We start from the raw sequence: 13793 nt of genomic DNA, 5'->3' as shown, positions 1-13793 counted from the left end.
GTGCCTGAGCTGGGGTTGGCCACAAGTTTACTAGGTAAAGCCCAGAGCACCTGTGTCACCCCCTTTCTCCTAAAGGTGGAAAAGGTGGGGATGTGTGCCCTTCTGTGGGCTATCCCTGTGGCTTTTAATAGCTTCCCAAATCAGCAAGTGCCAAACTGGTTTTGAGGCGATGCCTTCAATGTTTTCCTTTTTTTAAAAGAAAAAAGTCTAAAATTTTAATTTTTAAAATTAGCATACATACATTTATAACTCATGCTCTGATAACTGTTGCAAATGGAAGGCTTCTTGCCTGAATTTCATTTCTTAGACTCTCCAAGCCTTTCTCTTGCCAGCTCTTAATTGCCTGACCTAATTATCAGTATTTGGTTTTCCCAGAAAATAAATTACAAGTAGCAAATACAAACGCCTCCTCTAATGGGCAGGCTCCAACGCTCTAAGAGGAATTAGCTTAGAGTGAAACCCAGTATGACAAATGACCAACCCCTAGCTCCCTTGCCTAGTCTACCGGTCTGCATGCTTGCAGGATGCCTAGAGTGGTGTTCACAGGAAGTGTGATGTTAGGTCACTGCCCTCAGTAACTACTGTGGTGCTGTCTACCTCGGAAACATCTTGCATCTGTGCCACATGGCACAGCAGTCACAGCCATGGAGACAGTGTGACTAGTGGAACTTGGCAGAGACAGAGCTGCATGTGGCTAGTGAGAAAATGCAGTTACGGGTTTGAGGGGTACCCACCATACATGTGAACACCTCACCCACATCTCTGCCCTTGAGAAGTGCCTTTCCCCAGCAAAGCCCTACCAGGCTCTGACTCCTGAAGTGTCCCCATGCTCCTTTCTCACCAAGCTCTACCTGTTAACACACATTCCCATCACACCTCTGCTCTCTTACTGCCGGGTCTTTTAAAGGGAACTTGACTCACCCGCATCCCCCTCTCATTTCTAGTTCACTACAAACCCCAGGGCCACTGCTATCCCTACTTTCTAAACTCTTTTTTTTTTTTTTAGATGCATAAAACCTCAAGTCTAGGAACCAGCATTATGGCACAGCAAATCACACTGCTGCCTGTGACGCCATGACCCCATACTGGAGGACAGAGTTCCAACTGCTTGGCTTTTGATCCTGCTCTCTGTTAATGTTTCTGGAAAAGCAGCAGCTGATGACTCAAGTACTTGGGCCCCTGTACCATGTGAGACCCTAATGGAGTTCCAGTCTGCTGGTTCTGGTCTACCTCAGTACTGCCATCTAGGGAATAAACCAGTGGAGGGAGGATTTCTTAGTCTCTTTCTCTAACTCTTTGATATTCATATAAATAAATATATTTTAAAGACCTTCCAGTGTAACTGATCATTTCAAAAGTTGAAGGATTGCTACACAAGAACGCGCACTGCACTCTCTGCAGATTTAATTCAGATCACACAGAGCAGGAGTGCGCAGGGCCCACAGCAGCTCCCATGTCACCCTATCGCCCCAGTCCAGTGACTGTCCAGCAGAGCTTCAAGAAGTCCTGCCCTCAAGAACAAAATGTTCACAAGCAAGCCATTTGGTTTCCACAGCAAAATGATCAGCTATGGTTTGATGTTCAGGTTGAGCACTCGGCTTGTTAGTGCTGGCCCCAGGGCTGCCCCTGTCTGGGCAGCAATGTGCTGGTACAGGATGCCCACCATGGCTGACAGCTCTCATACGTCAGCCCACGAGCAACAGAGGGAAGAATTCTCTTTTGGTTGGACGAGCAGCTCTTTGTGGGATGGTCCTTCTTTGCCGGGAAATCAGAAGGCCAGGGTCGTTCCCCACAGGGATATGGGCCCGAGCTGAGAACCTGTGTGGTCAATGGAGCTCTGCTATTGTCACTTTCTCTGCTTTAGACAAACTCATGCAATGATCAGGATAATCTTATAATATTCTGAAGGTACTGATCTCTTAGGCCAAAAACAACTAAAGTCAGAGAGCATGCATGATTAAGATCATTCCTCTGAGAGGTGGACACTCGGTGTAGTGGTTATACTGCCACTTGGGTTACCCACCTTCCATATCAGAGCACCAGGGGGTGAGTCCCAGCTCAGCTCTCCATTCCAGCTTCCTGGAAGGCAATTAACTGACAGCACCCTATATCCAGGTGGGAAACCTGGATCGAGTTCTGGGCTCCTGGCTTCAGCCTGACCCTTCTCTTCTCTGGCTGTTGAGGGTCTTTGGAAAGTGAACCAGTAGATCAGATGTGTCATTGTCCCTGTTTCTACCTTTCAGATAAACAAAATAAACAATAACAAAAATCAATTACGTGACGAGGCAGAAAGTAATTTGTGAAGAATCTCGTCCATGTCTTAAGACAATCTCTGGTCACCCCATCTTTTCTGACAAATTCAAGATCAAGGGCATGGTAGGGTGGTGTGATGATGATGATGGTGGTGGTGTTGGTGGTGATGCTACTGCTAACTCCCATTCTAGAAAACTACGCTGCTCTTGGAGATCTGGGTGCTAGCCACGAAGGCAGAGCTGTGTCAGCGACACATTGCCTTTGTTTACTGACCACAGGGCTGAGTTCCAGGAGAAACCTCCAAATCAGATTACATCAGCTTTTAAATACTTTTTTCTCTCAAATTCTATTAAAGAAAGGAAGGGCTGCGGGAAACCTAAGCTTTCTCCATCTCACATCCAAAGCTCACACTATCAAAGTATAGTATCTCAGAGGACATAAGAAGCTAGTGGCTTGGGGTGGTCCAACTACTTGATCAAACCTGTCAACCACTACAGCTGCCAAACAGTTACAGCAAGGACCAAGGATTACTCATATCTAACTTCCCAGGTGGGATGCGGCAGGAAAGCCTTGAGGTCAAGTCTAAATAGTGAGTTACAAAAACAATCAAGGAAATTTGTATTAAGTGCCAGCAGGCGTAGGTCAAGCAGTACAGTATAACGGGTCACTGATGCCAGACTGGACTTTGATTTAATGAAACCACACCAAGCAGAACTAAAAGGGGCTGGTGGGGGTCTAGAACCCAAGACCAGGCCCTCCAGTGGCAGAAATCCTGTTTCCACTTGCTTACATATGAAAAAGTCAAGAAATGTAAAAATCTCCAAAAATGGGGTATGATTGGAACTTTACTCTGCTATTTTTTATCTATTCTTTCATCTGGAATCCATCCCCTACATCGGCCCAGATAATTGACTGTACTGTGTAAGGTCAGGGCCAGAACCTTCAAACATTGCTATTCTCATAAATATTGGGTCAAAATTCAACAGGGGTGTATGTAAGGGAAAAAGGAAGGCCTTTTCTAATAGCTTCTTAAACTAATTCTCTGTTCAAGACAAAGTAGGTAAATAGGCACCTCTTAGAGCTATCACTTAGAAATACTTCACAGCATTCAAAAGGAAATGGGTTCTGGGCGCCTCAACAGATACAAGCCGATGATGTACACATATACTCTGTAAAATGGTATGGTGGTGCCATGTGCCCTTCTGATTACTTTAAAGCATTTCTAGGTTGCTTTAATACCTATTACTGTGTAAGCATTACTGAGGCAGGTGTCCACTACACTGTCTAGGAAATAGCAGCAAAAAAAGCCTGTACACGGTCAGCTGTACCGGTGTCATTTACTTTTAAAAATGTGTGTTTCCATCCTCGATTCACTGAACATGTAGAGCCCAGAGATCCTGAGAGCGTGCTATACTGTAATCCACCAGAAAGGAAGACGTGCTGGAGCGAGGAAAGCAATGCCATCTAGGGGCACAGTAAAAACAGCAAATCCCAGTACTGCCAGCCACCACCAGCAAGACCTAACTGTGGGGACAGGGACTAGCATTGTAGCATAGATGGTTAAGCTGATGCCACCAGCAATGGCAGCATCCTACATGGGGGCCACTTAAAGTCCTGGCTGCTCCACTTCCAGTCCAGCACCCAGCTAATGTGCCTGGAAAGTTCAACAGGCCCCGACACCTGAGTCCCTACACCTTGAATGGGGTGGGGTTCCTGACTTCTGGTTGTTGTGGACAAGAAGGGAGTGACTTTCTCTCACTTACACATTCCCTTCTTCTAACTCGGCCTTTCAAATAAATAAATCTTTTTTAAAAATGGGAGAGAGTCCAGGAGGGAGCGGAATTCCTGAGGTCAATGCTCTGAAGTTCATGGACTCAGACCCTGGCACACAGGCCCACCCACAGCGGCCTCAACAAGCTGCACTGGAGCGCACACAAGCCCAGGCCAGCTCAGGGGCAGGCTCTCGGCTCCAGGTGTGCCGGCCCACAGCACAGGGCCCGGCTGGGGACGAGCCACACTCACCACCACAGCGGGACACACAGCACCCCCGGCACCGTCAGCGCCAGCAGCAGCATCCGCCAGTCTCTGATGAAGTAAGCAAACAGCGGCAGCAGCATGTAGCCTACTGCAAAAAATGTGCACACTCCTAACGTAGAGAATAGAATACGAACTGACTTGCCAAGAATTTCTGTTCCTGTTCAAAACAAGGGAGGAATATTAGCATCTTAACCCACTTTAATACTTGTTTTTTTTCCATCACTACCTGGCGGCTGGAGCCCAGACAACAATCACCGATGGCAGGTGGCAGCAGGGGTTGTAGGGGACGATGGCGCAGGATTCCAGGCTGCTCCAAGGGTTGAGTTTTTAGGAGGTTGTAAAACAAGCCAGGGACTGATTTTGTCAAGACCATCCATATCACAGAACTAGAATGCCCAACTCCTCTGGGAAGGCCACCTGTTCAAGGAAGGAGCCCAGCAGGACAGGTAGGGAGCCCTGTGGGATACCACAGCCAGCTCTTCCAGGGCTGGTGGCTTGTGCTTAATGTGTTTCCCATAGGCAGACCTGGGCCCACCACATGTTGGGTCACCCTTGTCCACCCTTGAGCTCTGAGAAGTAAGCAGGAGCCAGGGGCAGGCCCCACAGTATGCAAAGCTGGATTCCTGTGCAACCGTAGGATGTCTGGAGGGCAGCCCCAGGTCCTTCAGATAGAGAAAAGAACGGAGCCATTTGGCTACCCCTGTGGCCAGCGGCCACAAAGGCCCATGGCTGTTCCTCGGTGGGCACTGCTCCGACCCCTGCTCTGCTCCGCCCTGTGAATCCCAGGCCACCATTTCTTCCCACATAGGATTTGGCCACCTGCAGGGGATGTGAGCACTCCAGCTCTTCCTCCATGAATGGCATGTTCTGGGCTGTGGCTATGCTATGGAACGCACGGCAGAGTAGGGGACCAAAGCAGGGAAGGGCAGTTCTACTCCTGAGCAGATTGCGAAGGGAAGGAGGAAGTGACCACAGCAGAGAAAGCACAGGTGACAGTCCCCTAGGGCCATGAGGTCGGGAGTTCCATCCTCCCTGCATAACCTTGGCCTGAAATGACAGAGGTTATGCAAGGGGGTCCTGGATAACTCCTTAAGCCTGAATAAGATGAGTAGTCATCCCTATGCAGAGCACCAGTGGGGGTAGACTCTTCACCAACTGGCCACTCTGTCTTCTGTGCATCAAGCAAGAGGGATCTGCTCCCTGCTTTCCAACTTGTGGGCAGTTGAACTCCTCGGTCATCATCATTACCACCACCATCACCGTCATCATCATCTTCAAGCAGCATGTTTAGAGTGGCTACTCAGAGACAGGCTCCAGGCCAAGTGTTTACAAACAGCATCTCCTTTCTTCACCACAGTCATGCAACAAGTAAAATGACTTGTGTTTTACACACCAGTTGAGGCTGAAAGAGTTAAAGCCAGTTGCCTGAATGCATTCAAGCCTCATCTGAAGTAACAGCAGGTTCTGAACTAGACCCATCTGATTTAAAGCTTCCAGTCCACACGCAAAGCTTGCCTGGGGCAAAGCAATCTTCAGCTGGGCTCTAGGGGAAATGAAGGGGTGGGGATCACCCGGGTTTCCCTTCCTGGGCAGGTCATTGAACCAACCTGAGGCCCCCAAGCCCTCTGAGGAACACCAGGAGAGCAGCCTGAATTCCTGCAGATGTCCCTGGCCTGTTGCTGCTACAAACTCTCTCATGGCAACACACACACACACACACACACACACACACACACACACACACAGAGTAGCTCTAGTGACAGGATCCCTGTCCTTGGCATCTCTGCCATATAGGCTCCATGCACAAAGCTTGATCAGTTACAGTGTCTTCCAGCATCTGAGTGTCTCCTGGGAGGAAATTCTGATCCACACGCCACAAGTGACATGTCTTGACCAGGATGAGGACCTGAGCATGAGGACCTGCCTGCCTGCTGGCTGTGGTCTCCACCTGAATTCACCTGAATGGGAGCACTGGCTCCAACAGGCAGCAAATCCAAGAGGCCAGGCTTCTTTCCATGGTTAACAGGGCTCGTGTGTGTCAGTTCCACATAGCAGGCAAAGCCAACACAGGCCAGCAGCAGACACAGATCGGGAGAAAAGATTGTGATGCCGCTGCCAGGATGGAGATGGGTCCAGCCATACCTGGGCTAAGAGTGTCTTGGTCAGGGGTCCTTGACACCAAGGTGTCAGTGAGTTTGCTAAGTTCTTCTTTCTGGAATGACTGTTGTAAAGACTGAGATGATGTGAGCTGTGAAGTGCCTGGCAGGTGCCTGGCAGGTGCCTGGCAGGTGCTCAGCCGTACTCATTCCCTTCTCTTGCTCAAGCAGTTGCAGTGACTGAAAGTTGGGAAGTGATCAAAACTGCAGAACCCTTGACCAAGAGACTAATAGTAGCACCCTAGTGCTCCCCAGAAAATGCCAGACTTCTCATCAAATCTGTAGACAATGTCCGGCTCAGGGCTTCCCCCTTTTCCTCTGAAATCCCCCACAGACTACTCTGGTCAGAAGAAAGCTCTCTGGGAAGGTGGCTGAAGCAATGGCAAGCTGCTTGAGTGTCTTTATCTTGCGTCAGAGCACTGGGGTTCAAGTCATAGCTTTGTTCCATGTTCTGGGCTCCCTGCTAAGGTGTCCTGGAGGACATTGCAGGGATGGCTCAAATATGTGAGTCCCTGACACCCACATGGGAAACCTGGGCTGATTTCCAGCTCCTGGTTTCAGCCTGGTCTACTCCCAGTCGTTGGGGATCTCCAGGGAGTGAACCAGCGAATGGATGGTTTTTCTGCCTCTGGCTCCATCCTCTGTGTTCTGAATAAAATAAAGGATGCTGTTTTGTAAAGGAGCTCTTCCTCTCTCTGCCTGTATGCAGCAATGCCACCTTCCCATGCCCACATCCTACTAACAACTGTGCTGATGGCCACAGGAGTGGCTTCTCACTCCTCCTGAGATCCCCAAATTTCTGCATCATTTTTTAAATTTGTGTCCAATTCATCCTAGTTTTGAGGCAGCTCCCACTCATACTGCAGTGACTGGAAGCATTATAGTAAAACAGAAAGGCAAGTTACAAAAGTGTGCCACGTGGGGAAGAGCCAAGCCACGCCACTGACAACTTTGAAAGCAGTGACTCCATCCCTCTCTTCTGTCCCCATCCCGACCTGAGCTCCTGCCCAGCAGCAGGACCACATGAGCACACACACAGAACCCAAGAAGAGAGCTCTCAATAGATTTGACCTCTGGTAACACCTTAATTGTTCAACTTTCACTCCCCAGAATTATGGAAAAATAAAGTTCTGTTGTCTAAGTCACTCAGACTGTGGTGTTTTTAAAATGGCATCTCAAGCAAACTAAGATAAAAGTTTATTTCAATATGGGGTCAGTACTGCCAGGTACTGAATTAATCTGTGATGTTGGCATTCCATGTAAGGGTAGGTTTGAGTCCCAGCTGCTCCACTTGTGATCCAGCTTTTTGCTAATGTGGCTGGAAAAGCAGCAGAAGCTGGCCCTATTACTTGAACTGCTTGGCACACACATGGGCGACCCGAATGGGAGTTACAGCTTCTGGCCTGGCTCAGCCTCGTCTTGGCCATTTGGGGCATGAGCCAGCAGATGGAAGATCTCACTCTTTCTCTCTCCCTCTCATGCAACTCTGCCTCTCAAAGTCTTTTTAAAACTTTTGAACAATACACAGCTGATAAAAACTCCCGAATTGACGCAACTGGGTTTCATGTTTGCTTGAGCTTCCTGTTGGACAAAGGTAAAGGAAGTTGCCGCCAGTTACACCCTTATCAAAGGGAGGAATGTCTCACTGGCTGAGGAAGCAAAGCCTTAGACGGTTCGGCATGTCTAAGGCAGAGTCATGTGGGGAGAGCTAGCACAAATCCTGGGAAACACTGCATGAGCACACTGGCCAGGCCAGGGGCCAGTCACTTTCCATGCAGAATGCATTCAAGTCATTAGTTATGGGGATGAAAGAGCAGACTGGGTGGACAAATTGAGGGCATCATTTCTGGGAAACAGACGGAGCTACTAAAGGAGCTGACGGGGTAGGGCCAGTGTCCTTGGTTCTGAGTGGTCACTTCCTCCTCAATACCATTGCTCTGTCGCAGTCACTACAGGTAGTCCACTCTGTGTCACTTACAATGCTTTAGCTTCCTCCCTCTTCTAGACTCTTATGGCTGGCAGGTTTGATTATTTTTAAACAGTGGCCGAAGGAGAGGACAATTTCTGCCCTGACTTGAGAGTGGGAGTGACTGAGCCTTCAAATTCACCTGACGTGAGACGGGAGATCCTCACTGAGGGACTTTTCAGCCCCTCTACTGCCTAGATCCAGAGTGAAGAAAAATACAGAAAGAGCTATTCTGTTGACTTCTGTCAAATTAAATCTTGAGCGTTGGCTGTGCTAGCCCTAAGACACTAGAGGGTGCTGCTGCACTTCTAGAAGGCCATTAGCCACGGGGTCTTCACACTGTGTCCTGCACTGAAGAACACCGTTGCTCCCAGGCAGTGTTCAGGGACACTCTCAGACTTTCAGACCCCAGAACCTAACCTTAACAAGATACCGAAGTCATAAGTTTCCTGCAGACCACAGGGAGTAAAACAACACAAAGTGAAGTTCCTGGGACATGCCCTGACAGCCCATGTGCCCAGTGTCTTATCCACTGACAGCTGGCTTGAAATACCCCAGCTCTAATGTTCATCTGCCCTGCATGGGAGGACCACAACTGCATGGGGAGGAGGGCGCAGAATGGAGAGTAGCATCAGGGCCAGGGTGTGCCTTCTGCCTCACCTGCTCATGCCAGAGAGGCCCCAAAGAGAAGAGCCTTGTACCTCTGGAGAGGCAGGTCTCAACACAGGCCCTTCTGCAGAGCCCAGTGATGCCACAGCCTAGCACAGTTGCCTGCTGTTCTTTTGTCCAGCAACAGGGCTCTGTGGCCCCATTGTGATTTGCTGCCCTTGATTTCAGATGGTCCTTCTGGTCCTGGAGCTGATCTTCTGCCCTCAGATACAACGCTTTCTGCAGTAAGTCTGGCCCAAGCAGATTTAGGGCTGGAAGGGTCACCATAAGGAAGAGGGGACTGCGAGGACATAGAACATGACCGTGAGAGCCTATGCCTTGCCTCTTTTACTGTGCTAAGAAGCTGCAAGTTCTGTCCTAAGTCCCTCCACTTTCCCGTTTTGTGATCTACCAACCTAAAGCTCTCTGTGCCCTCTACACAAACAACCTTCTGGAAAACCTTGTTCCCTATTCCTCTGCAGTGGGGGGGCACGGCCTTTCCCACTGAGGTCTGCTGAGAGGTGCTCCACTGGCTGGGGCCACGTGCCTTGGGCATGCCCCATCTCCCCCGCCTCTGGAGCCACTGAGGCTGGACCCAGGGTAAGAAGCTTCTCCTGTAATTAAAGGAGTGGAATTTGAACAATGCCAGACTGGCAGCCTAACGGGATGTCAACTAAGTGAATGTGGCATCTCCAAGGCCAGTGAGTCATTAAAGGCACTTAGGATCATCTGACCAGGCTTAGCATCTGGAGACAGAGGAATAGCTGTGCCTGAACTACAGGGACACAGGGATACGCTGGCCATGAACCCAGGAACATGTGCTTGCTGTCTATAGCTCTCTTCTCTGTCCATAGGGGGAGCTCAGAGGACAACTCCTGCTACCTGCTCTGATCAACTTGCCTGGAGCTCACCTCAGTTTTCCCCAAAGGCGCTAAAGGGCCTGGAGGCCTTCCCATGGCTGTGTCACTGTTTACTGTTCCTTTTGCAGCCTGATATGCCCAGCAGCAGGGCTGCTGTCTGAGACAAGGCTGCTATCAGAGCTTGAGGCATGCCTAGGCACAGGTGATAGCTAAGGGGGTGGGTTTTGACTTAAGAGCACACTAGATCTGCCCAACCCTGGCAGGCCATGACCAAACTCCCCCTGTCTGGCACATGCCTACCCTAACCCTGTGCTGGGCTCACCAAAACCCCTGAGCATCTGTAAGGGCCTCCAGGCTCCTTCCCCAACAGCCACAAGCATAGCTGGAGGTTTATCAAGCTGCAGAGGCACACCCCCGGTCGCCCACCTTCCCTGGCCTTTGAGAGGGTTGGGGGAAGCCAGGCCTACCCAGTATGAAGGCCACCACATAGTTGGAGATCTGGCCCATGCCCACGATGACAAACAGCACGGTGAACATCTCCCAGCTGACAGAGAAGATCTGCAGGAAGCTGAAGCCGGTCTGCACAGCCATGGTGGAGAAGAGAATGCTCTTCCTGCCAAACCTAGAGGGACAGAGCAGAACACAACACATGACGCACAGGGCGTGGGGCAAGCTGAGTCAGCCTTCATGGCACACTTGTCTTTTTTTCTCTTTTTGAGGGCTCTGACATATTTTCTGGCAAGTCCTCCCATCTTTCTCTTCTGCCAGGCTCCAGGCTCCTCCTGCTGACAATCTAAGCTCCCTGTGCAAGCCCCGTATTCAGGAGCCCCAGGGCAGCCCCTGCAAGGGCCAGGCACCCAACTGCTCTGGAGAAGGGGCCACAGGCGGCAGCCGCCGGGGCGTTTCCAGAGTGGATATGGTGCTTCTTTGGTAGGGATGTGGGCGTTCTGGAATGCCAGAACCAAGAGGCTCTCCAGAGCAGTGGTTTTTAACCTTGTCTGCCTTTGGAGTCACCTACAGTACTCTGAAAGGAAAAACAAACAAACAAACAAACAAACCACAGACAGTTCCAGGCTCACAATGGTTTGAGATGACCTGGTGATTTTTTTAACCATACAATGGTGAGGCTGGACAGAGGCAGGGGGCACACCCTCCTGTCGGCCCCAAGATCACCAGAGGAAGCCTCTGTTACACCTAAGCAGAATTGGAAACCACTGCTTGAGGGGAAGTTGTCACTTGAGCAATGTCTGCCCGTGAGGCTGGGTTTCTGTCACATTCCAGTAGCGACCGCTGGGCAGAACCCAGTACAACTATGAGCCAAGCACCCCCTTAACCCATTTTCCAAAATCCAGGTTCCAGGCCCTTGGCGCGAGGTCCCCAGAATTGGAAGTGTGACAGGGACTGCTCTGGGGAGCCTTCCCATCACTGCCAGTTACCTGCCCCCCTCCTGCTCCAGTCTGTGGGGGGGAAAAACACGGGTCAGTGGCGCCCGTCTCCGCCTGCACCTCCAGCCTGGCTCAGCTCTGCAGCCCCTGCAGCGGCGAGGGCACAGTGACTGGTCACCTGCCTCCCCCGTCCTCCCACAGACGGCCCCCTACCTGTCGGACAGCTGACCGGACACGAAGGAGCCGAACAGAACGCCCACGAAGAACAGCGAGGTGGTAAGCGGCGTCTTCCAGTCATTCTCGCACACCAGGTTCCACTGTCGAGGGCAGATGGCACGGTGAGCCAGGCCCTGCGGCGGGCGCCCACTAAGGCCCAGCTCCCCAGGGCCGGTGGGTGGCCCAGGGCATAGGCAAGGACTCCGTGCTCCACCATAGGGCCCAGCCCTGCCCTCGCTGGCGTTCTGCTCCCTTCTGCAGCATGCTCAGGCCGAAGAGCAGGAAGCGAAGCTGGGCCCAGCTCGTCACCAGCTCACCCTCACTTGAGAAGCAAAATGGCGCCCGCCGCTTCTGGGGCCGCCGGGTGCAAGGCGGGAGTCTTTGAAAAGCAGCAGGGCGGGTGGAGGGCACGGGCCCGTCCCTCTCTCACGAGGAAAAATCCGACTGAGTCTGGTGTGGGGTAACTTGTCAGAGCTGAGGAGAGTAGGAACTCCAGCTTCTCCGCCCCACAAGACTCTCACTTTAACATGGGTCTGATATACCCACCCACTTTCCCAGGATGCACTTGTTCCAATCAGGACCATCAGATGGCTGAAACCCCACCCCATGGGTTTAGCCGATTGGGTTATCACCCCCGTATAAAAAGAGGGCCATCTTGGGCCCGGCGCGGTGGCGCAAGTGGTTAACGTCCTGGCCTTGCACGCCCGGGATCCCATATGGGTGCCGGTTCTAAACGGCAGCCCCACTTCCCTTCCAGCTCCCTGCCTGTGGCCCGGGAAAGCAGTCGAGGACGGCCCAAAGCTTTGGGACCGTGCACCCGCGTGGGAGACCCGGAAGAGGCTCCTGGCTTTGGATCGGCATAGCATCAGCCGTTGCGCTCACTTGGGGAGTGAATCATCGGACGGAAGATCTTCCTCTCTGTCTCTCCTCTCTGTATATCCGCCTTCCCAATAAAAACATAATAAAAATAAATCTTAAAAAAAAAAAAAAAAAGAGGGCCATCGCCACTACTTTTCCCGCCATGGAGCCATCTCGGACGGAGCTTCCAAATTTCAACTACCGTTTTCAGTGTTTTTCCCTTACTGGCCTTTGGCTGCTGTTGGCTGCTGTTGGGTAATTTCTTTGGGCAGAGGCAGCCCACACTCATATGTGATTGGGTACTTATTCCTTCATTGTTAAATAAAGTATGTTCCTGTTCACTTAGGAGTCCGGCCTCCACTTAGTACTTCTATCTCTGTGGGAGGGTAAAGCCTCAGTTTAAAAAATATATATATTTATTTGCCCACATCATTCCCTGGGGCCATGGGATTTTGTTTTCTGAGTAGACTGTTCTGGAAAAATCCATGCTCGCTGGTACACACACACACACACACACACACACACACACACACACACACACCAGCCTAGGGGCCTGCCAGGGCGCTCCTCTCCCCTTCCATGCCTCCACCCTCATTTCCAAGCTGTGGGTCCCTCCCATGACCCAGGGCCTGTGGGCTGCTGTCTTCTTAAACAAGTCCCTGCTGGTGCACCCATCCAACAAGACTTTCAGCAGCAGTTGCTGTCCCCAGCTAAACCCAGGGGATCAGGACATATGTGAGGGAAAGAGAGGAGGGGTTGCATAACCCAAGCCAGGGTGGCCCTGAGCCCATGCTGTCCTGCCCAGGGGCAGGGAGGTGGGGGAGTTGTCAGCTCTCAGAAAGATCAGTCTCCCAGCGAATGAGCTCTTGGTGGATTAGCAACTTTTCTGAATCCTGAAGTCTGTGAGCCTCCCCTACACACTTCCCCAAAGAGACCACTCTATGAAGTATCCTGGGACAAAAGCCACTGTGCAAGCAGTGCAGGCTGCAGGTGGCCACCCAAGCACAATTCTGCAGAGGGAAAAACATGGAGGGACATGCCTGCCCCTCCCTACCTCACTCCAGGACAATCCCAGGACGAAAATAAGTCGATGCTGGAGACACAGTTGCTGCAGCGGTTTGTCCCCACCAGCACTCTCATTGAAATTAAATCCTCATTATACAGTAGGACAAACGTAACAACTTAATCCAGTGATGACATTTGCATAGTGGACCAGGGCAGTGATTGGACTAAAAATGGGGCCATAAGTAGAGCCTTACTTCCAGTGGAGCTGCGGCTCCCTAAACTGGAGGAAGACAACTCTAGTTGGCAAGTTTGGTCTCACGATGGGAGGGCCTGTGTGGCCTTGGGACACTGTTAATAGCAACAAGGCTCTCTCAGGAACCAGCTGTCCCATCTGGAACTTTTCTGCCCT

General features: G+C 51.1%; 1 protein-coding gene across 5 annotated transcripts in view; it reads right to left on the bottom strand.

Moving 5' to 3' along the window:
• The window catches only part of LOC121150501 (solute carrier family 22 member 4), a 39215-nt gene that overhangs the window by 12443 nt on the left and 12979 nt on the right, over positions 1-13793 (bottom strand). For 3 of the 5 annotated variants that reach the window (XM_040971454.1, XM_040971437.1, XM_040971434.1), the window contains 3 exons: positions 11519-11622; positions 10388-10542; positions 4276-4447 (listed from right to left, as the gene is read on the bottom strand). In XM_040971454.1, coding sequence (XP_040827388.1) covers positions 4276-4447; positions 10388-10542; positions 11519-11622 — 431 coding nt within the window. The remainder of the gene's footprint in view (positions 1-4275; positions 4448-10387; positions 10543-11518; positions 11623-13793) is intronic. The other 2 variants (XM_040971462.1, XM_040971444.1) reach the window with 2 other exon arrangements.

The sequence above is a fragment of the Ochotona curzoniae genome, unplaced genomic scaffold (assembly GCF_017591425.1).
Source record: "Ochotona curzoniae isolate NIBS_2020 unplaced genomic scaffold, NIBS_Ocur_1.0 contig_1, whole genome shotgun sequence".
Lineage (NCBI taxonomy): Eukaryota > Metazoa > Chordata > Mammalia > Lagomorpha > Ochotonidae > Ochotona > Ochotona curzoniae.
Note: the sequence above shows the minus strand (reverse complement) of the source record. Positions and strands in the feature narration are given on the sequence as shown.